The sequence below is a fragment of the Bombus pascuorum genome, chromosome 15 (genome assembly GCF_905332965.1).
Source record: "Bombus pascuorum chromosome 15, iyBomPasc1.1, whole genome shotgun sequence".
NCBI classification, from domain to species: Eukaryota; Metazoa; Arthropoda; class Insecta; order Hymenoptera; family Apidae; genus Bombus; species Bombus pascuorum.
In genome coordinates, this window is record NC_083502.1 from 683,459 (window position 1) to 706,421 (window position 22,963).

Here is a 22,963-nt window from a genome sequence, read left to right on the forward strand (position 1 = left end):
TCGAAATTTCATGTATTCTATATACAGAGTGGTACAGCTAAATGGAATCTTGCATTATTTATTGTTGTATAAAAAAATTCGGAAATTCTCAGAATTCGGTGTAATACTAACATACTGAAAAAAAAAAAAAAAATAAAAGTTAAACAAACTATTTTTCTCAAATTAAATAATATGTATTATACTGATAGAATAATAAACGAACAAACAAATTTCAACTCAAACTTATTTATAAGACTATTTTCAAGCTCGCTTTTTTTATGAGATTTGTGGTCACCATAAGAAATATTTAAAAAATTTACGTATACAAGATTATTTTAAAGTTCATTTCATAAATATATTTCCAGCGTCATTTTGTACGTAACGTGAATTACAAATTTCGAATCTTTCAGCTCTGTAGCGAACAGTTCAAATGGTACAGTTGTATGAAGGTTCGATATATCTAAGCAGATATAAGTAGATTAGATTCCGTATTAAACTATATTGTGTTCTACAATCTATTTTGGAATTCTTAGAGTGAGAGAATGCGAACAGAATAATATAAAGTAAATATAAAGGTTAAAACTGAAAAAACATGTATATAAATAAGTGTCGCTAAAGGTTATGTGCATAAAGATTAAACTCTGTTAGTACAATCTCTATTTGAAAGGAAAATAATACTATCAAACAATATATACATATATTAAATTTTTCAATATATTCTACATTTCTCTATATATAATTATTCAAAATTTATTCAATAAGTATAAAACATGTTTACTAATAAGGTTAGATTTTTTATAAGACAAAGCGCTTCGTTTAACTATATTAACAAAACGTATAACCTTTTAATAATTGGTAACATTAATAATTCTGAAAAATGTTCAGTTCGAAACAATTTTACATACTTTTCGCGCGAAAGTGAGAAGATCAAGAAAAGCTATCGATATTTATATGTCATCCCTTGTTTTGTCACCAGCCTTATTGCCTGGAAGAGGTAAGAACAAATCCTTTAAATTTTCTTTTATAACAACAATTTCAGAGAATAGAATTCGATAATGCAAATCGATTCAAAGAAATTGCAAATAACATACCTTACAAATTTTTTATTAAATTCTATTTCAGCATAAGGCAAAAGTATTTACCCACAGTTAATGCGGCTGAAATGATCACCAACGAAGAATCAAATGATAAAGATAAAAATGAGCAATTGGATGAAATACAAGAAGATAAAAAGAAAAAGAAGAAGAAGGAGAAAATTGGGTTTCGTGATCGAAAGGTTAGTAATTATATAATTATTTACGTCCAACTAAATAGTTTATTATTAAGCCGAAATTGTTTAAAAAATGGATAATTAATGCATGGTTAAAATTTCAAAATGGTTGCATATTAAAAATTTTCAAAATTGTTAACTATACAAAAAATTTTATATACATACAGTATAGTATGATATAGTATAAAATATATTGTGGTAGAACATTATAAATACAATGGATTTTGGTATAATATGAGGAATATGTTCCTTATTATAGAGATATGGGTTATATGGGGGGCGACTACTATCAAATGTATTATATATGTAATTAAATAAGATTATAGTATTTTAAGATTTAATAGAAAATTTAATTATTTCAATCATGACAAAGCTATCGTATATTCAAGGTCCATATTTGCTTTTTTACATCATTTAAACTATCATGATTTTTCCATCCAAAATTATTAGAATATCATACACATTTGAAGTTTCTTCATCGGCTGCAATAACAGAATGATAAAGATATATGAATTATTTAAAAAAATGTCAATGACTTTAAAAACTCAGGGAGGAGGTAGCCTTGAGGAAAAAAAAACATGAATAAAGAGAACTAAAGTTGAGAACTTTTATAATTTTATTGTTAGGCTCCATAAAATAAGTAATTACTGCTTTAGGAAAAAATGAAATATGAAACAAGTAATTTTTATTTAGTTAATATAAAACCAATAATTTAGTTATAAATATTATTTAGTTATAAATATTTGTTATGTATTATCGTTTCCAAATAACGCATATTTGCAGATTATAGAATACGAAAATCGTTTGAGAGCGTATTCGACGCCTGACAAAATTTTTCGTTACTTCGCGACCGTAAAAATGTCGAGTTTAAAAGGTAGCGAAGTTTATATGACTCCAGATGACTTCGTCAGATCAATTACTCCTGGCATGAAACAACCAGATGGTATTATAATTTTATTCCTAGTTTATCTTTCACAATAATTTCTTTTTACATCTTTTTATTACTTTTACTGTAACTTACCTATATTTATTTTCATTTTATCTTATTAAAGCCTGTCTTTTATGTTGAATGAATTTAACACTATAATAACACAGACTATAATTTTTGTACTCTTACTAATATCAAATCAGATTTAATTAGCCATTTCTTTATTTACTAACATTTTCATAATACGCTAACAATTTTAATTTTCCAAAACTGGAAATTGCTTTTAAGAACGCGAATTTGAAGCTAGTCGATACGAATTTTTGTCAATAACAGAAATACAGTGAATTGCTGCCAAAAGTATATCACAAACGATTTCGAACGTAGCATATTTAAAGTTGGTACACTATTAGTATCATAGAGCTAATATTATACAGAGTTTCCAGTAATCATGATAGAATTGACAAGGGGCGATTCTACGTGAAGAAATAAGTTGAGAATATAGAATAAAAATTTTTCATATGACTCTTTGTTTTTAAGAAAATCGGGTTTGAAAATTTGTCAAGTATGTATACGTAAACGTGGATAATTTCGAAGTAGACAGAGAATAATGAAAATGAGGTTGTTCTACGTGTGAAAATAAGTCGAAAATGTAGAATACAATTTTTTCATCGGATGCTTCATTTCTGAAGAAATTAATGTGGAAAATTTATCAAGTGCATGTATATCAGATTTTATGCGATAAGTAATACATACCATCGACAATTTTCATTATGTAAATCATACAATATAAATTAAAATAGAGTAGTTCAAAATTAAATAATATAATCCAAACTTTTTGAATTATCTGTGACCTTTTTAATTAAAGATTAGTAAAATGTTAGTCAATGTTATATTGAATTGAATTTTACATTACCTCACTGAGATTTATTATTGATTAAACTATATTTCAAACTGAATGTTATAATCTTCACAATATTGTCACATTATATTCCTGTTAAATATATGAAAAATTATTTCTTACACAGATAATAGAGTACGAAAATCGTATAAGACACTATTCTACTCCTGACAAAGTATTTCGTTATTTTGCTACTCTGCAAGTGGTGAACAACGACATCCATGAAATCTTCATGACACCTGATGACTTTTTAAGATCAATAACGCCTGGTATCAAACAGCCGGATGGTAATTTTTCAACAGAATCGAATTATTGTATATGTATAAATGTCCGTAGAACACTCCATCTTCAATTTAGATGTTGGATACATTTTTTATTCAATAAATAGCCTTCCCGTTAGCCTACTCTGTTATGATGCTTTCTGCAAATTATTCCAAAGTACATACAAATAAATGATGCGAAATTTAATATACTTGGACCTTATTAGTTAATATGTAAATGCTACAATAAATACAATAATGTACAAATGTCTTTTGTAGCCACTATATATAGGCATATTTATATATTAAATGCATGCAACAATATATCTTTCTATGTAATTTGCATCGTAATAAGTGACTTCTTTCTATCTACAGACCCCATTTTTCAATCTAATGTATTTTAATTTTAATGTAATTTAATATTTTCAGGACTTGGGTTGGACAAATATAAACGTTACGATCCTAAGGTAAGCTTAAATTCAGTTTTTCGGTAAAAAAAAGTTCGACAAACAAAAGTAAATGTTAGTTCGAATATTATTTCGAATATTGAATAAATTCTTTCATTTACTTATTTATTTTTATTTAAATTTTTTTCAAGTAAGATATAACTCCTACACTTACAATTGCTTATTGTGCTACAATATTTATTATTCTGATAATTCTACGATTTTTTCATTATTAGTTACTTAATATTTTAATATTTTTAATTGCAAATGATAGTTGATACTTAATATATATAATAAAATAAAATGTATTTAATATTATAATTACGAGTATGTATATATTTTTATAGAATATTCACACAAAGTTAGAGCTGGCTTTAGATGAAGATAGCATCTTTTACAAACTTGGAAGTGCTGGTTTAATTAGTTTCTCCGATTATATATTCTTGCTCACTGTATTATCCAGTAAGTTATCGCTATTAATTTTATATTTTTACTTGAACATCAATTAATCAAATATTTTATATGAAGAAATGTTTCTTTAGCTTCTAGGAGACATTTCGAAATCGCCTTCAGAATGTTTGATTTTAATGGCGATGGTGACGTTGATTCTGAGGAATTTGGAAAAGTCGCAACTTTAATTCGACAACAAACCAGTATCGGAAATCGACATCGCGATCACGTTACCACTGGCAATATGTTTAAGGTACTAAAATTTATTATTGTCTTGAATATCTGTAATATTAGTGTAAGTTACTGTAATTATTTTCATGTTTTCCCTGAAAATGATTTTAGTAATTATACAAAACGAACAAAGTAATATAAAAACTTACAAGGAAAGTTACAGAATCCGGTAATACAAATTTATTTATGTAGGATGTTTCAGTAATCATAGTACAATTGGCAATAGGATGATCCTATGTGAAAAAAGAAATCGGAGACGATAATATTTATTTCAATTATAATTTTCTATCATATAACGAATACATCTGCAATTTTCAGGGTGTTAATTCAGCATTGACCACATATTTCTTTGGTCAAAATATGAAAGGAAAGTTAACCATTGAGAAATTTTTAGAGTTTCAACAGCAATTGCAAACAGAAATACTTAGCTTAGAGGTCAGTTTTACAATATTTCATTATACATTATTTTATTTTGAAAAAGCATAAATTGTTATAGTTCGAGCGAAAAAATCCTGATGAAAACGGTCGAATAACTGAAGTAGATTTCACAGAATTATTGCTTGCATATGCTGGATATCCTGACAAAAAAAAAGCGAAGATTAGGAAAACTGTAAAAAAACGGTATACACACACACATACACACACACATTTATATATATATATTTATAATTAATGTAAATATAATATTTACATAAAAAGTGAAATATTTCAATAATGTATTTTATTTTTTCAGCTTCAAAGATAACCCAAAGGGAATAGACAAAGACGAATATCTGAAGTTCTTTCATTTTTTAAATAATATCAATGATGTGGATACAGCACTGACATTTTATCATATTGCTGGAGCATCAATTGATCCAGGTCTTTCATAATATTAAAAAATAATATTTTTGTCATAAATTAAATTTTATTCTTTTTATTTTTTAAATTAAATCTCTTTAACTTTATAATATCTTTTACAGCTACCCTAAAACATGTAGCAAAAACAGTGGCTCATATTGATCTGAGTGACCATGTAATACAAGTGGTTTACGTTATTTTTGACGAAAACAGTTAGTTGATTATAATATCTATAATATTAAATAATTTAATGTTTGATATTTTACATACTGTTACTAAAATTTTATAAATCATATAAGTCTCTATATTTTAATATATAACAAATTTAGCTTTATATTGTTAGACATATCATGTAAAAGTTTCTATTTAGTAAGAAATAATGTATGTTATGATATTTCTACGTAGATATTAACATTCTCCCTAATATAAAGTACAAAACATTCTGTACATTATAAGATTGATTAATTTTGAAGTAATAATATTTTTTTTCTTTATTTCTAGTGGACGGCCAATTGAGTAACAAAGAATTTGTTGCTGTAATGAAAAATAGGGTTCTAAGAGGATTAGAGAAGCCAAAAGATACTGGTTTTGTCAAGCTAATCGAATCAATGGTAAAATGTTTAAAAATTAATTATAATATGCGTTTTGATAATTAAAGCAAAATTACGAAGTTTTTGACTTTTTTATGATATACGTTTGAAATGGAATTAATTATTGATTTATCTCATTCAGAATTTATTATTACTAATCACTATTTATTAGTAAGAAATAAGCATAATGTATCAGAAAGACTGTTACGTACATACTTTTTTTAATATCTCCCATAATATCTTCTTTTATATATCTAATATGTCAAACAAATATATTACTTTATAGTAAACTAAAGTGTTTTGTTTAATTAGTTGCCTATATTAACTCATTAGGTCAGTCATTAAAAACAATGCTACAGTATTGAGAATTTTATTTCTTGCACCTTTCACAGCACAGTTTATATTCTCGAACGAATTAGATCATCCTTCTACCCCAGTTTTCATCTCGTTGATTTATGATTCGTCTGAATCTACGAAAGTTGTTTAGATACTTATTTTCTTCTTTTGGCAGCATTGGTGGTAGGAGAAACGAAATTTAGAAATCTCCTGTTTTCCCAGACTTATCTCGAATTAACTAAGTGACATATATTCATCCATATACTTACAATATACGTATATCCAACGATACGTATCATTACATAATGTACCGATCTTTGTACTTTCTGCAAAGATACTTACGTTGATACCATTTCATAGAACATGAGTTGCATTTTATGAATAGAGTTGATAGAGGGACATTTAAATTACATCTATTGTTATGCCACTTCGAATAATTAAAGTTAAAATATCTCCCAAACTAATGGTTTTTTTTTATATAAATTGGCTCATATTTTTTTATACAGAATTACGAGCTAGAAAGAAAACAAACTTGATCTGCATATGTCCTCAATGCATCCTGTTATAAAAAAAAAAACTAATCACGCCGAATTATATCTTCCTTGAAACCATTCAACTTTTACCTAAAACATTTTTCACTAAAATCATTACTTACGCAGTAATCGAAGCGATCCCAGTTATTTGTCCATACTGTGTATATAATGAGGAATTACTTTCATTTCAAAATTAAATACAATAAAAATTTATTTAGTTACATAAAACTAAATAAAGTTTGCAAATTAATTACATATATATCTAATTTTATTATTATTATAGTAATTTATAACATTAATAAAAATTTTAGAGCAAAGAGTTGCCTTATGGTTCTTAAATCTCGAATTTTCTATAATTTTCCATTATTTAGAAAAGGTCTTTGCACTTAAGATAGATAAAATATAGATTGCAAAAATTTTATTGTATAGTCATCTTATGATTTGTACTGGTATATATTATCTAAAGTAATTACTTTTGTGTATGATCTTGATATGCTCAAAACCTCTACTTTTCTAAAGGAATAACCAAATATTAAGGTAATATATAAAAATTGAAGTAATATCAAGTATTTAGGAATGATTGACAACTAATCTTTTTATGTAATGTGAAATTCCATTTCATTTTCATTTAATAGAATGTATTCATTTTGTTCTAAAATCATGTTCTATGAGTTACGTATATTCACATGAAATTTGTTTGTACATTTCTACAATTCGTAAAAAGAAATTATTCCCTTGTAAACAATGTGTCATTAGCTTTGTTAATTCAAGATTAGCCTATACATGTACATATATACACGTACATCATACACGCATGTATACATACGTACGTACATTCATTCACAGTACATCTCATTAAATATAAGTGCAACATTCTCTTATCAATAACATGAGAAAGAAATATGCTGACAATTGCTAAATCATTCAGTTACATAACTAACATGTTACACTATGTATCGTGACTCGCGATAATGATAATTGAATAGAGAAATGCTATTTTTCCTTAATTAAATATTCTGAAATGTAATGTTTCATCTGAATTTAAAATTCTCGTACGTCATTTTTCTCTGAACATTAAATGTGTTAAAAAAAACGATTATATAACTATCCTTTTCATAGAAAATGTTTTAATTTAGAATATTAACAAAAAATTAATTCTTATTTGCAAATTTTTTATATGGAATAGACATGAATGTTATATAGTAATTAGAAAAACAATTGTATCAACATCAATATGTAATTTTTTGTTAGATCAATAACAGAATAACTGTACTGCCATATGATATTTAGTGAGACATTCTGTACATAATATATTGCTTCATAAAGGGTGGTATATTCCAAAGATATAAAATTCTTGCATGAAAAATAAGATGATATTAAAAATATTTTTGTGGCCATTATCGATATATGGTCATTATGGAAATTACGTTTCTGTCGTAGTAATAATTGTAGCTCTACATTACAAGAGGCAAACAATTTTTATACACACATGTATATAATATGTAGATTAATAATTTAATTTTTCTATTTTTATCACTTCAATGATAAGAGTTAGTAAAGGAAAAAAGAAATTAGAATTATCAACACACACTACCTTACTTCAAATCAATCCTTGTTATAGAAATAAAATAATGTAAGTATACCGTTACCATCATAAAAAAGTAACAGAGTTGGATTAAAAGAACCAAGACTCATCTTATTCTGAGCGTATGAATTTCTTGTTTTGGATACACCATACCTTATGAAATATATGTATATTATATTGCTTTATATTACGTAGATGATAAGTCATAATTCGTAATTTATTGCAAAATTTTTGCCCAAAATATGACGGTATTTACAAAATCATTCCGCACAAAGAGGAAATATTTTGCTAGCTAATTATTACAAAGAAAATATTACATTTAAAATATATAGGTCGCACAAGACACGATTCATTAAAAAACCAAATTTTACAAAATATATAGGCTTCAATACTAAATCAGAAAGTTTGCAAAATTTGGCATCTCACTGTAGATAGGTAAATGTGTGAAGAAAAAATAACTAAGCAAAGAATTTAGAATTACAAAATTTGGACAAGTTGAATTCTCAAAACGATTTTTAAAATATTGTAAAATCAAATAAATAAAAATTCTTAGGACAAAAGAAACACTAGAAAAACAAAATTTGTTTAAGTTAATTTTACCGATAAACGCAAAAAGATACTGCAACTAACACGAATAACAATAATTATCATAATAATAATAAAATAATAATAATAATTACAATTGAATTATATTTAAATGCTTTAACATTTCTTAAAACAAGAATAACATTCATTCCTACAAACATATACGTACATATATGTATACATGTATATAATTACCAATATACATACATATATATGAACATATACACATGTATGTATATACATATATATATATATGGTTTCTTATATCTCTAGGTGTTTCATTCTAATTAATCGATCAAACAATCGTTTTTAAGAGGTTCGTATTTTTTGAACACAGTTCGCGATTGCTAAACACTTTCACTGTAATAAACAATGACTTCTGTGTGTTAAGATTTGTTTGTTTCTTCTTCTGTATTCATTTAACTCCAAAATAAATTCCTCTATTATTATTTCACTTGAGTCTTAAGATGTTGCAAGAATTCGTAATAACTCAAAGAATTTTCAAAACGATCTTCAACTAATCGTTCAATAAAAAGCGTCCTGAAGTGACTGTCATCCCTGAAATTAAAAAGTTACACATTTTAAATACATTCTATTGAGTTACATATTTTAAGACTAAAAATAAGAAACTTACCGAATAATTTGTATAGAAGCTGGATAGGGTTTCTCCTCTTGCAAACTAAATATAAAATTTCGTAACCTTTCGCTTTCTGGTGTCTCAATCTCTGGTAATTCATACTGAAAATGAAAGTATTTTACTTTTTCTATGTTTTATATTTTCTATGTTAAATAATAACATAATATTAAAAAGGAGATTTAATATATAAAAGCTACGTTTTGTCTAAACTAAATATTAAATTACTGATCAATTATGTAAGTATGAACTTACAAGTTCTTCCGGTATCGAGGGAAAAGCAGAGACTCCAAGAACATTACAACAAAACGAAGGATGAATATTTTTGCCGATTAAGATAAATATTCGATCACCAATGTCCATTAAGAAAGCACCCCGAGAATCAAGTTTTTCTGCAGAAAGATGCAGTCTAGGTGGTTGTGGGCATAATTTCCCATCGATATCTTTCGCATTTCGATCTTCAAGCGCATGAACAGGATATAGATCTGGATAAATCATTTGAATTAATTGAAACAGTGGTAAAGTTTTCAACTGACACATTGCGAATACCCGGTCATCAAGTCTCGTGTTTGTTCCTGACCTGAAGGCAACCTAAAAAATTATTACTTTTTAATTGTAAAGAAATGGAAAATAAAATATCACATGGTTATTATACATTATCAAAATGAATATTATAAGACATGAATTTCAAATTGTTTTGTACGATACATAAAAGATATTAGTGAAAAATACTTTGTAGTAGCACAATCATTAAGACTATATACATGATGTATATAAAACATATATTTATGTTTTACTATGAAACATTATTATTACTTATGAAACATATATTTATGTTTTACTATATATATCATATAAAAAATATGATATATACATTTAAATAACACTTACACATTTGAGCAGAGCAATAATATAAACAGGCAGTAGTTTTAAGCTTGCTGGAGCAAGAAGTCCACTGGAGGCCACTGACTGAGATAATTTATAGGCTGATAAAACATCTATGGCGACATTTATCAGAGCGTCCCTTGCATCAGATAAAGAGGACTGTTGAGATCTGTCTACAGCTATAAAAACATAAATAATAAAAATACTATACAAAAAATATGTCAAAAAATTATGAGTACATGTATAATAGTATAAAAATATAAACAATAAAAGAGATTATAACATTTTTGAAAGTATACTCATTTTTTGTATATATTTATATACTTTCTTGCCATAAAATGTAGTAAAGCTAATTTCAATCAACAAACAATCAATTTTTTAATATCTGTGCTATTTGATGAAGTACTATAAATACTATTTAAAAAAACTGTATATTACCAAAAAAAAAAAAAATCTTACCCATTTCAGAAAGTAGGCCCACTATACATTGTTGATCAGCAGAATGCAGAACATCCGATAAAGTAGATACTACTGGTAGGCATAATGTGTGTACCCTAATTCTTCTTTCACCTAAAATACATTTTTTAAATTTTGTCATTTCTAGTTCTATCTAGAAGTGCTTTAATATATAAAATTTTAATATATATTCTCAAGAATTAGATAGGATATTGTAAATAACACAGGACCTCACAACATTGTATATTTTTTATAGTCGAAATAAACAAAATAGTTCTTGTTGCATGAAAGTAATGATAAATAATATAAATACTATACGTGATATTTCTTAATATTTTCATCTTTTATCATAACAAAACTCTTTAAATAATAATACAAAAATATATCTACCTTTGCTTGAGGTATAAAGTAAAGCTGCCTGAAAACAGACGTTTTGCACATCTGAAAGATTCTCTTCTATAGAGATTTGCATTCCAAAACCAGCATCCGGATTGACGTTAGGCAAACTAAGGAGGTCAGTTGACCTTACAAAGAAATTCCCATGGAAAGTATGAATGCTCAGTCCTCGTGTACATCGTATTCTCATCACTGCTTCAAAACCAATCTTTCTGGTAATATAACGTCTCAGTATTCTATCGAGAGTTTCCGCGTGTTGTGGTTTCGAGCTCCGAAATAGAGGAAGATGGTATATACAACCTCCAGAGAATTTGCACATACCCGCTATAAAATAAAATTTGTATTTGTTTAACTTTTATTGTTTCTATTTTTTAGTATAGTTAACTTTAACCATTTTTTTAGTTATACAGACGTTTAATAAATTTATTAAATATTTAAAATTTATGATAAGAGAAGAAAATAATTTCTATGCATAAATGATAAAAAATTCGATATATCTCCAATAGTTTTGCATTAATAATACATTGAAATATCACTAATTGGTAAACAATACAGAGAATAAATTAATACATACAAAGAGTAGCTAGGTCACAGTATTGACAGTTTAATAGGAATAGATCGACTGCAATTTGCTGTCCGCTGCAATCTAGCGCCAACCTTTTATAAAAATCTGTAACTGGATTTAAATGTGGTACATCTTTACCCCCTCTATTATTTGGGTCCTCTCTTGCTTGCAATAATCCTGGACCTATATTTGGCAAGCAAGTTTGGAAGACAGTCACGCGTCCACCAGTTGGTGACTAAAATAGGAAAAAATAAGATTTTGATGATTGAGCTAAAAAATTTCACTTATTTTTTATATATTCTTTGTCTTCTACTTAGTAATACATTTATTGTTATTGGTTTATCTTTAATATTAGATCTTATTGTAAAGATTCTTTAAGATAATCTAACATACTCTTTTACAGAATCTGTTTAAATTAAATAATTCATAGTACTTAATTACACTTTGAATGGATAAATATACTTTTCGCGTACCATAAGTTTATACGCAGCTTGTAACGCCGCACCCAAAGCATTATTTGTATCATGAGTTCCTTGAAATTTTGTGGGCAATTGAGCCAATAAATCTCTTACTAATTCTTCTCGTTCTTTTAAATTGACAATTAGATTTTCCGGACATGGAAGAAACACATCTGCATAAAGATTTCTTACAATTAGACACATACGTTAGTAGTTAAATATAACAGTTAAATATATACTTCAAACTCAATATGTAAAATAAGTTTAAAAAGTAAAATGAGTATGATTTTACCATCAATGTCAAGCATGATCATTTCCTGAGGTTGTGATACATTGTCAGGTATGCCAAAGAAGTGTATTGCAGAATCTACTGCTAAAAATCCAATTTGTGTCCTACTATCGCCAGGCAGCCTTGATAATTCTTCTGAAATTACGTTGCACACTATGGTCAAGTAACCGCTCTCAACTGCCAGTCTCGAAACGTCCAAAACAAACAGATACACAGCTGGCTGTGGTGGACGTAGCTTAAACATATGTATTATTTTAATTATTTACTTTTCCAAATTTCACATTATTTCCAACTTTTACTTTCAACTTTGGTTTCAAGAATAATTCAATAATAATTATGCAATTTCTATCATTATGAAATATATATTAAGAGAACAAATTTTTTTATGTAAATCATTTTTTTTAAAATATCAACAAACAAATATTTGAATACTTGAATGAACGATACAACTGAATGAATTATATATTAATTTTTCAAATTTTTTACCATGTATTCACTAGGTGCAATAAACTCAATCGTACTAGTTTTTACTTCTGGTCTTCTTGACGGATCTCCGTATGATTTTGTTACAGGGTCAAACTGAAATTCGTCTGGTACTATAAAAATAATATTTGTATAAATTTCGGAACATGTATAATTTAATATTTTAACACAATAACAAAGTGAACAGAATATTAAAATATAACAATTGAATAAAAATAACTTAAAATACACAAATTTATGCTTACATTCGTTTACTCTGTAACAAAGATTACACTTCCATCTTTTTGAGTCATTGAAGTACACAAATGGATTAATATATGTTCTGCAAGCACGACATCTAACTATTGTACTGCATTGTATCACTGGTAAATGCTGGAGGTACAACAATGCTTCGTTACGAATAAATTTATACACTATATGTTTAAATTAAGCAAAAAAATGTTTTACTGACATTCAAATCTTTGAAGGGATGTATTAAAACTCCTAAAGGCAATCTAGATTTCTGCAATAAAGTATTTGACTCAGGAATCTTCGTGAGTGTGCAGCGGAAAATGCTGAAAAAGGGACAAAATCGTTAAAAAGTAAAATTAGAAAATTAACTAATCCTACTTGGTCATAATAAATTAACTAATCCTACTTGGTCATAATAAATTAACTAACTGTTCATTAACTCGGTAATAAATTAAATAAATAACGATAATAGAAATATTACTTATATTTAACAACTCAATCTGCCTAATAAATCATTGTAGAAAGTACTTACTCAGGACTACAATTAACACTGTCTAAAAACTCTTGGTGAAGTTTAATTTTTGGTGATTCTACTTTCTCTGTTGGGAGGACATTCCTACATTGCAAAAGATCAACAGTTTCCATTCCCTGAAAAACAAAGCAATAATAAGTAAAAAGAATACAATTATTGCTAAATTGCCTTAAAATAACAGATAATGCTAATAACTATCTGACAAATATTATTATATGACTAGAATGAATAGACATTATATATAATTATTGATAAAATGTATAACTATTTAAACATTCTTTCTTGTATTACTTACCCAAAATTTATTGTACCCATGTTGCGTGACAGCCATCATATTCATTTGACTATTTAAGTGATTCATTTGATCAGGATATGTTTCTGAGTATCGCTTATTCATTGAATCTGGTGACATACTACTCATTGGATTTGGTGGTTGATTTGGATACTAAAAGAAAAATAGACACAAACTGTATATTAATTATCGTTGTAAATAGTATACATAAGAATGATTTTGTTTGATGTCAATTATTAAATTATGAAAATGTACAAATCAAATCAGTATTTTTAGTAATTTAAAAATTTTTTGTATAGTTATATTTCAAATCTGTCATTAAATAATAATTTATTATAAATAATGGAGAAACAGAATCGCGGATACTTGGTAACAAGGATGAAAAACAAAGATATAAGACTGCTAGCAAAATACAGATGTGGAAACAAAACTAAAACTAAACATTATTGGAAGGAGAGTGAAGAAAAAAAATACAGAATCCGTAAAAAGTGGAAGAAGACAATGAGATACATGTTACAAGTGTGTGAGGAAGGCCAAAATTTGAAGAAGACCTGAAAATGATATTAGGAGAAATGGGACAGGCAATAGAAATACTGAAGGGAATAGAGACGGCAAAAGAGGGAAAAGGCATAAGAGAGAGAGAAAGAACAAAGGAAGGAATTAAGGAAAACAATATGTAAATGTAGAAATCTTAGAATAATCCATAGGTAGAATATATAGAATATATATATATAAATAAAAATGAAGATGAAAAAGGATGAACAAAAAGTATGTAAGTATGATAGTTAATAGTACAAGATGCAAGATATAAAGCCCCACGTCGATACTATGTATAATAAATAAGTAAATAATAATAATTTATTATAGTTATTTAAAAAGTCTATTATTACACAAGCCAAAATTAATGAAATGTTGAACAAGAACAGGAAGAATCATTTTTTATCAATTAAAATATTTTGTATTTTTGCATTTTATATTTAATGTCTAATTTTTATAATATACATATAAAATGACAAAATTACTTAAAAACTCTTGTATTTACTTACCCATACTTTATTGTAGCCATGCTGTGGAAGAGGCATCGCGTTCATTTGACTATTTACGTGATTCATTTGATCAGGATATGGTTCTGAATATCGTTTATTCATTGAATCAGGTGGCATACTCATTGGATTTGGTGACTGACTTGGATACTGAAAGAAATGATTTTTATTAATTATAATTTCAGATACAAACTTTATACCTTATAGAAAAGGCTACTGACATACAGAAACTTGTTTCAATAAAAATACCAGATTTAAGAAATTACAATAAATACAAATCTTAAAGATAAAAAGATACTAAAAATAAAAATAGAAATAAAATATATAATCTTAAGGTATGGAAAACAAATAAAAATGTTAAACATTTCTTATATTTTTTTATTTTACTAAAAATAATATTCAAATAACGTCTTTAAAATGTAATAACATTTAATAAAATTTAATTGTAATGTTCCTTAACAATTACATCTTTTACTAACTGAAAAACTAAGTTTATATCATACTTGAATTTGATATCTTAATATCAATTTTCCGAAATTAAATTAATTGATTTTTAAAGATAAAGCGGTCAGGGAAATCAAAAGGTTAAAATGTCATGTCTAAGTAAAGATGCTGTGAAGCCTAAACTTTTCTTCAGTTTCTCTAGCATAGAGAACATTTCTCACCTTTAGGACAACTTTACTATAGCGAATATGAAGAAAAATTTAGATCTCACTGCCACATGAGACGTGCATTGCACTTTTACAGTGTAATTCACCGTTAATTGTCGAACCGACAGTACGTCGTCGACGCGACACACAACACAACATTACGTGGCAGCTTACTTGACAGAAGCGCCATTTTCGATCTGTGGAGTGTTCGCTAACCACACACATATAACTCGGTTTTAATAAGAACGAAGTTTAAAAAATTTTATTTTATATTTTTGACATTTTTTACGTAGAAACTCTCTTACCGATTTTACCAGGATTATGAGACAGATGTGTGCATATACATATCTGTATTTCTTATGTTCGATTTACGTTTAAAAAGAGCGTACAAATTTTAAAAGGGTACAGAATAATGACAATGTTCGTTCCCACTTTAATATCTTTTAGTATAGATACAAGATGTCAAAAGAAACAAATTTACTATGGTCTCATTGCGAGTGATCGAGTTTCGAGTATTAAAAACTCTTTAAACAAGTTAACAACGAGATTAGGGCGTGCGAGAGTGTTGTCACCCAAAGTTTACGTAGTCGAACAAGTCTTGGAAATGTCTAAATAAATTGTGTAATGTATATAAAGACAAATATAAAAAGAAAAAATTTGCATTAGAATGTATATATTGTGTGAAAGATGCATGTTTGAATTAACTTTATAATAGTAATGTACGAGTTTAATTTTTGTATGATGCATTGTGTTGTTCTGCCAAATAGTTTTATTTTGTATTGTATTAAAATCTATACTTTAAAATTATTACCAATATATTTAACGTTGAAATCTTATAATCTCAACTTTTCATATTCTCAAAGATAGCGCAATACAAATTTCTATAATATTCCTATTCAATACCGTAGCATTTACGAAATAACCCAAACACAGTCATTCGAAACTTGAGACAATGAGCTTAGGCTCGAGGCGACAACCGGTCGCCGAAGCGTAGCCACGGTCACGGGATGAACGTTCCACCTAACAGAGATATGAAGTTACATAGCTTTCCTTTAAAGAATTGGTAGTGCCGACATTTGACAATAAGACATTCCAACAGCCCGGGGCTCGCCACACACAGACCCCAATCTTTGGGTAAGATGATCGCCAAATGCCGATGCATCATTCACAGTTTATGTTCAGATAGCCTGAGGAACCGCTACAAATCTTAGGACTTAGTTAACTAAAGTCCTTCAGATTGACAAACAGTCTTTATTCTATCAGCCCGTATATCTGTCACCTATTGCGGGAAGATATGGGAGATCTGATTTGCTCACGTACGACGCTGCCTGCTAGGAACTCTCTCTCAAGGGCGGCTAGCATCCTTTTCTAACCGTCAACATAGAAATTAACCAATTAACAGCAACGTCTATTTCCTTCGCCCTCCGTGCGGAGGCTTTCTTTGACGAATCTGATGATCTCGTGTCCTTAGGCACAGCCCATCATAGTTTTCCTCTGCAGCATCGTCGTGACAGAAAGTCATTCCCTTTCTGGCAGTCTCATTAACCATACGCCTAGTGTGTTTGTATGATCGGTGAATAATCTACGTCTTAGCAAAGAGCTAATCCAGCGATCCTTGTATCACGAGTAGTAAGTCGAGTCCGACTTAGACTTCGAAGCAAAGTATATTCATTATCCCGTGGACCGTGGATTCGCTATATCGAACCTAGGGTCATTGTCACTAGCGTCTAGTTACCGCGACCGCTTGTCAATCTTGTACCAACTATATCAGTGTAATAAACGTTTGTGCAACAACAATGAACAACACCGGCGAAGACTCATTACACGCCCCTAACGCCAACCCGACATATATATATGTATCTGAATGAACCTAACCTTCCCATGTTATTTAAATTATTTGATTACATACAGTTATGCACACACCTTAAATCATTTAATATAAAATAAATATAGGCTGTACCATAATTACGTAGTAATCTACTTTTGTATATTAAACGTGAATTAAGAATTAATAAATCCATGTTATATTTGTCATTTTAATTATTATTGTCATAATAATACTCATCTTCTAATTACAAAATGTTTAACAAGTTTGTACCTCATATATCATTTTAATGCATTACTAAAAAATCCAAATACATAAATATATACAAAGCGCATATAATGTACATGAATGTACAAAATATCAATAACAAATTACTTGTTACAATATTAAAAGAACAAAATAAATTTCAATTTAGATTTAGTTATAGTTATAAAAATTTCAATTTACACAAATATCTGCAACATAATTTTTAATCAAATGTAAAATTATTGAAAGATATCTTTTTTATTACTTACTAATAATTTGTTATAGCTGTGCTGTGGTGGTGGCATCATATTCATTTGATTATTTAGGTGATTTATTTGATCAGGGTACGATTCTGAGTATCGTTTCATTGAATCTGGTGGCATACTCATTGGATTTGGTGACTAACTTTAATACTGAAAAAGAAGAGTAAATACTTTCTTTCAATTATAATTTCAGATACAAACTTTACATTATATACAAAGTGCATGCATAAAAATGTTAAACATTTTTCACATTTATTTGATCAAAAACAGTACTTTAAAAATATCTTTAACATATAATAACTTAATCGACTTCATATGTAGAAATGTAATACAGTTTATCAATTACCACAGAATTTTGTACCATCTAAGAGACTAAATTTGCGACATATATTTTTTAATACAAGATGTAGATAACTGGTATCTCAATATTAATATTCAAAGATTAATTTAATTAATTAATTTTTGAAGATTGAGTCCAAGGAGATCAAGAGGTTAAAACGCTATATTGAAGTTGAAATACTATGAAGTTTAAACTTTTTCAGTTATTATGGCATAGAAAAAGTTTCTTACCTTTTTGACGAGATTACCACAACGAATATGGAGAAAAATTTTAATCTCACTGCACTATGAGACGTGCATTGCACTTTTTACAGTATAAGTCGCCGTTAATTACCGAAGAGACGTACCCGATACCTCGTTGACGCGACACACAACATTACGTGGCAGCTCACTTGACAAAAGCGCCATTCTTACCTGCGGAGTGCGTGCGTACCACATACTTTAAATCATTCCTATATAATCTTACATTTTATATTGAACAAAAAGTAGTCTATAATATGAAAAATCGAATATTTGAAGTCACAAAATATAAAGATAATACTAGTAGATAGATACTAGTTACTAACATTATAACTTTTGTTTTTCTCTAATTTAATAAACTGTAAATTTTATTAACTGCTATATGTTAAAATATTACATTTAGTTTATAATAAAAATAAAACAATCTCCTTAGCTTTTAATATTGCTTTTTTATTTCTTATTGTTCCTTAATCATTTCTCAATCATCTTTTAATTATCTTTAATGTTTTTTACATAAAACAAATTGCTACTTAGGGATTTTGTTCACTGCATATAAATTCGGATCAGAAAAGTTAAAGAATCACTTAATTTTCGTCTATACTAAATGTGTAATTAAAATTTTCTTAAATATTTTGTAATAAAAATTTTATTTTGATATTTACACATAAGATCAAACTCGTAGTTGAAACGTCAAATTATTGATTTGACGATCTGTCAAACTATACTGTTTATCCGCATATATATACATGTTATGCAGAAGTGTCTCAGTCATTTTATTCAGAATTTATTATTTAATACATTCATAACATAAAAAGGATAGAAAATAATATTACATTTGTTATTAGATCTTGCAATTGTCATCAGTAAATAAATGAATCATTTTATGAAGTCTTAATTTCAGTACCATAATATATATAACCTATATAAAGTTTGCTGCTTGCAAGTTGATTTGATTATACTGTGATACATTCCTTTCTAATATAAAAACATGAGTACTTATAACGTAATAACATCAGATTTTGTAAATCTATCCATTACTAATTCTGGTCACAACACATATTGCATAGAACGGCGATTTCAAAAAGGAATAACAATTGATGAATTTAAAGTAAGAGTTAATTGTAATAGTTACTATATATTATTGTTTGATATATGCTATTGATATATTCTTATTTTAATTATATTAAAGGGAAAATTGGAACTTCTTACTGGTGGTAATCCAACAACGATGAAAATTGAAGTATATGACAAAAATGATAAATTAATTTGCGTATTAGATGATGGTCAACGTTTATTAGGATCATATCCTATTGATGATGGAATGCGAATACATGTAAGATACATTTATAATATAAACATAGTAACATAGCATAAAAATTCAGTACTTTTCAAATTCTTTTCAACTGCAATGGTATTATACATATAAAAATTTTAGGTGATAGATAATTTTTCTCGTACTGAGGAAAATTTAAATAATGTAGAGAAATTTGAAATATCTGAAGAAGAATATGCTAAAAGATCAGGTAAAATAATTAATAATGTACAAATTATAATTATATAAATGTAAATTACAGAGAGGATTTAATCCATGCAAAAATATGCATTTCTATTTTAAAAAGTAATGTAATTATTGAATGCACATGCACAATTGCACTTATAAAAAGAAAATATTCCTATAAAAGCAATACTTTTTGAGCCATTTATCCCTTGACCTCTTTCTGTAATTGCAGAGTTAACTTTCTCTAATAACAGAGTTATGATCTGAAAAAGTTATATAGACTATTTCGTATATTTGTACTAAATGTTAAATTTCTAATGTTTTAGATACCGTAAAAGCATTCTTGGAGAAAAATAAACTAGGAAAATATAATGAGGAAGAAATGAAAAGAAGAGCAGAAGAAAAGAAGCAAGAAGAAGAAGCAGAAATAGCAGCTGCACAATTATGTAAAGTTGGTGATCGTTGTGAAGTTTGTGTACCAAATCAACCAAAACGAAGAGCTACAATAATGTATGTTGGTAAGTATAGCTACTCCTGTTTAAATTTATTGCTTGATTATATTATCTTTGTTTATGATTTGTCTGTAGGTAAAACTGAATTTAAAGAAGGTTGGTGGATTGGAGTAAAATATGATGAACCACTTGGTAAAAATGATGGAACGTAAGATCATTATTATTTTATGCTTGCTATTTCTTATCATTATGCAGTTTATTTTTAATTTTTTGCATATTTTACTGTTATAGTGTCAACGGAAAAAGCTATTTCGAATGTTTACCGAAATATGGTGGGTTTGTAAAACCAATACATGTGAAAGTAGGAGATTTTCCTGAAGAAGAATTTGACTTGAATGAAGAACTATAAAACACAAACATGTTTTGCCAATCTGGTTTTCACTACAAATTATAACTGAAGGGAAATTTAAAATTAATAATATTTATTACATAAATAAAAATGCTTAATATTTTCTGTGCTTTATTATATCCAACTCCCAGTTTACAGGATGTATCTCTTTAGTCTGAAAATAATAATAAAAAAGAAATTGTGTCCTTTTATATTAATTATTGGCACGATAATATTTAAAAAATAATTCTCTTACAGCAGTATCATTTTTATATACTTTTACTGTTTTGTCTCCTTCTCTTGTAATTATATGAGTACTAGATATATCGAATGTACTACTAAATACTCCAACTTCACTGTCCATTGAGCCTGGTTGAATTGGTGCTTGTAAGCATTGGAAATTATACCTTAAAATATATCTATATAGATATCATAAACAATGCTGGAAATTAATTGAAAAAATACAATCTTTATATGAAGTATCATATTTGCCCTGTTCTTTATTTCTAGAGATTCCCATTGCCTGCTCCAGAAACTAGTACGCCATCAGCATTAACAGCTAAACAATTAACTGTTGCATTATAGCCACATAAATTCTGAATAAATTTTCCTTTTGAACATTTCCATTGCTTGGTGTTATCTGGAGATGCTGATGCGAACATATATCTAATGAACAACATAAATTAGATGAAGGAATTTATATATGTTGAACAATCTAAAGAAATAAAGTACACATACAGTGATGGATGAGAAGACAACTCTTTTATTTTTCTTGTGACTTCTTAAAGTAGCTCTAGATTTTTCAATATCTAAATCCCATAATCATACAGTACAATCGTGACTTCTCGTGATAAGTTAGTAAAGAAAATAAGTAAAAATATATATAGTTAAATATCTTTTATAGGATATATAACATAACATGATTTGATGAATCTTGATACCTGTGGTACAGTTATTTGATGAATTACACTAGCAACTGTGTTAGTGTGACCAACAAGTGTATGTACATTTATTTTGGTTCACATGTTCCATACCCTTGCAGTAGAATCTCTACCTGCAGTTACTAATACATCAGTATTAAGATCTAATGCCATGAAATATACAGCTGATAAATGACCATAATTCATAAAATTTTAATAAACAAATGCAGCATTATTATTTCTTTTAAAAGATTCATCTACAAATTACATCATTATTAATAAAGGGATAACATAAATATAATTGATATAATAAATATATATGTATAAATACTACCTGGTAGAAGTGGATATGTATTTTCATTTTTGTTTTCATTTTTGTTTTCATTTTGTGCTTTCATTATATTGTTAGTTTTGATAAGCTCTAATACAAAACTATAACAATCTTTTGCTTTTATGGATTTTTTCAGTTTTCATCTGCAAAACATTATTTTATAACTTTCTTAATTTTCATTTAAATTGCAAATGCAAAATATACTTATAAGTTAAGATTCAGGTAGTAAAGCATCTTGATTTAATAAAAATATATTGTGTGTTATCTTTAAGGATCAAAATACTTGAGTATGTATAAGAAAAAATTATAATGTAAGAGAATGCCTTTGTACATCCTACGGAGAAAAAAATAATTTGGCCATTTCTTATTTAAAAATCATTATGTAGTGTAATTTATTTTCTGTTTATTTACAAAATTACTTAATAACGTAATAATTACCCAATCTAAAAATGTGATCAATAATTATTTTAAAACAAAGTGCAGTGCCCACCATTTTTGTGATGTATTATATGAATATTGTTTCAATTAATATAAATTTAAAAGTATTTTATAAGTACTCTAATCCTGTTATTGATACATTACGAATAAAGATTATGATTTTAAATCTCTAACTGTA

General features: G+C 27.4%; 3 protein-coding genes and 1 long non-coding RNA gene across 9 annotated transcripts; 2 read left to right on the plus strand and 2 right to left on the minus strand.

Moving 5' to 3' along the window:
• The first annotated feature begins 375 nt into the window (after positions 1-375).
• LOC132914616 (calcium uptake protein 1 homolog, mitochondrial-like) lies at positions 376-5,975 on the plus strand. Of its 2 annotated transcripts, none has more exons than XM_060973860.1 (11): positions 376-973; positions 1,102-1,255; positions 2,033-2,192; positions 3,765-3,802; positions 4,129-4,243; positions 4,324-4,484; positions 4,781-4,897; positions 4,959-5,083; positions 5,196-5,323; positions 5,425-5,514; positions 5,804-5,975. In XM_060973860.1, exons 1-11 carry the CDS (start codon positions 750-752, stop codon positions 5,956-5,958), a joined length of 1,467 nt encoding a protein of 488 aa, XP_060829843.1. In that variant the 5' UTR covers positions 376-749; the 3' UTR covers positions 5,959-5,975. The 2 variants fall into 2 exon arrangements, with proteins under 2 accessions (XP_060829843.1, XP_060829844.1); XM_060973861.1 differs by lacking the exon at positions 2,033-2,192 and adding an exon at positions 3,203-3,362 and having other exon boundaries at positions 377-973.
• A 271-nt stretch (positions 5,976-6,246) lies between these two features.
• Positions 6,247-18,911, minus strand: LOC132914613 (protein transport protein Sec24B). 3 transcript variants are annotated; one of them, XM_060973852.1, is made up of 17 exons: positions 18,750-18,911; positions 18,186-18,321; positions 15,199-15,345; positions 14,156-14,305; positions 13,861-13,976; positions 13,549-13,651; positions 13,343-13,469; positions 13,101-13,210; positions 12,618-12,849; positions 12,341-12,498; positions 11,877-12,102; positions 11,297-11,626; positions 10,910-11,020; positions 10,457-10,629; positions 9,821-10,156; positions 9,566-9,669; positions 6,247-9,489 (listed from the first exon to the last, which is right to left on the minus strand). In XM_060973852.1, exons 2-17 carry the CDS (start codon positions 18,303-18,305, stop codon positions 9,378-9,380), a joined length of 2,655 nt encoding a protein of 884 aa, XP_060829835.1. In that variant the 5' UTR covers positions 18,306-18,321; positions 18,750-18,911; the 3' UTR covers positions 6,247-9,377. The 3 variants fall into 3 exon arrangements, with proteins under 3 accessions (XP_060829835.1, XP_060829834.1, XP_060829837.1); XM_060973851.1 differs by having other exon boundaries at positions 18,186-18,329; positions 18,750-18,910; XM_060973854.1 differs by lacking the exons at positions 18,186-18,321; positions 18,750-18,911 and adding an exon at positions 15,861-16,011.
• A 500-nt stretch (positions 18,912-19,411) lies between these two features.
• On the plus strand, positions 19,412-21,581 carry LOC132914568 (tubulin-folding cofactor B). The gene is made up of 6 exons (XM_060973776.1): positions 19,412-19,866; positions 19,948-20,091; positions 20,194-20,281; positions 20,583-20,774; positions 20,844-20,916; positions 21,000-21,581. The coding sequence occupies exons 1-6, from the start codon at positions 19,747-19,749 to the stop codon at positions 21,115-21,117; spliced, it is 735 nt and encodes a 244-aa protein (XP_060829759.1). The 5' UTR covers positions 19,412-19,746; the 3' UTR covers positions 21,118-21,581.
• Positions 21,209-22,914, minus strand: LOC132914577 (uncharacterized). Of its 3 annotated transcripts, none has more exons than XR_009659619.1 (4): positions 22,786-22,914; positions 22,351-22,490; positions 21,835-22,273; positions 21,209-21,762 (listed from the first exon to the last, which is right to left on the minus strand). It is a non-coding gene; the product is annotated as an uncharacterized LOC132914577 (long non-coding RNA). The 3 variants fall into 3 exon arrangements; XR_009659618.1 differs by having other exon boundaries at positions 22,351-22,681; positions 22,786-22,906; XR_009659617.1 differs by having other exon boundaries at positions 22,351-22,892.
• Between the last annotated feature and the right edge of the window lie 49 nt (positions 22,915-22,963).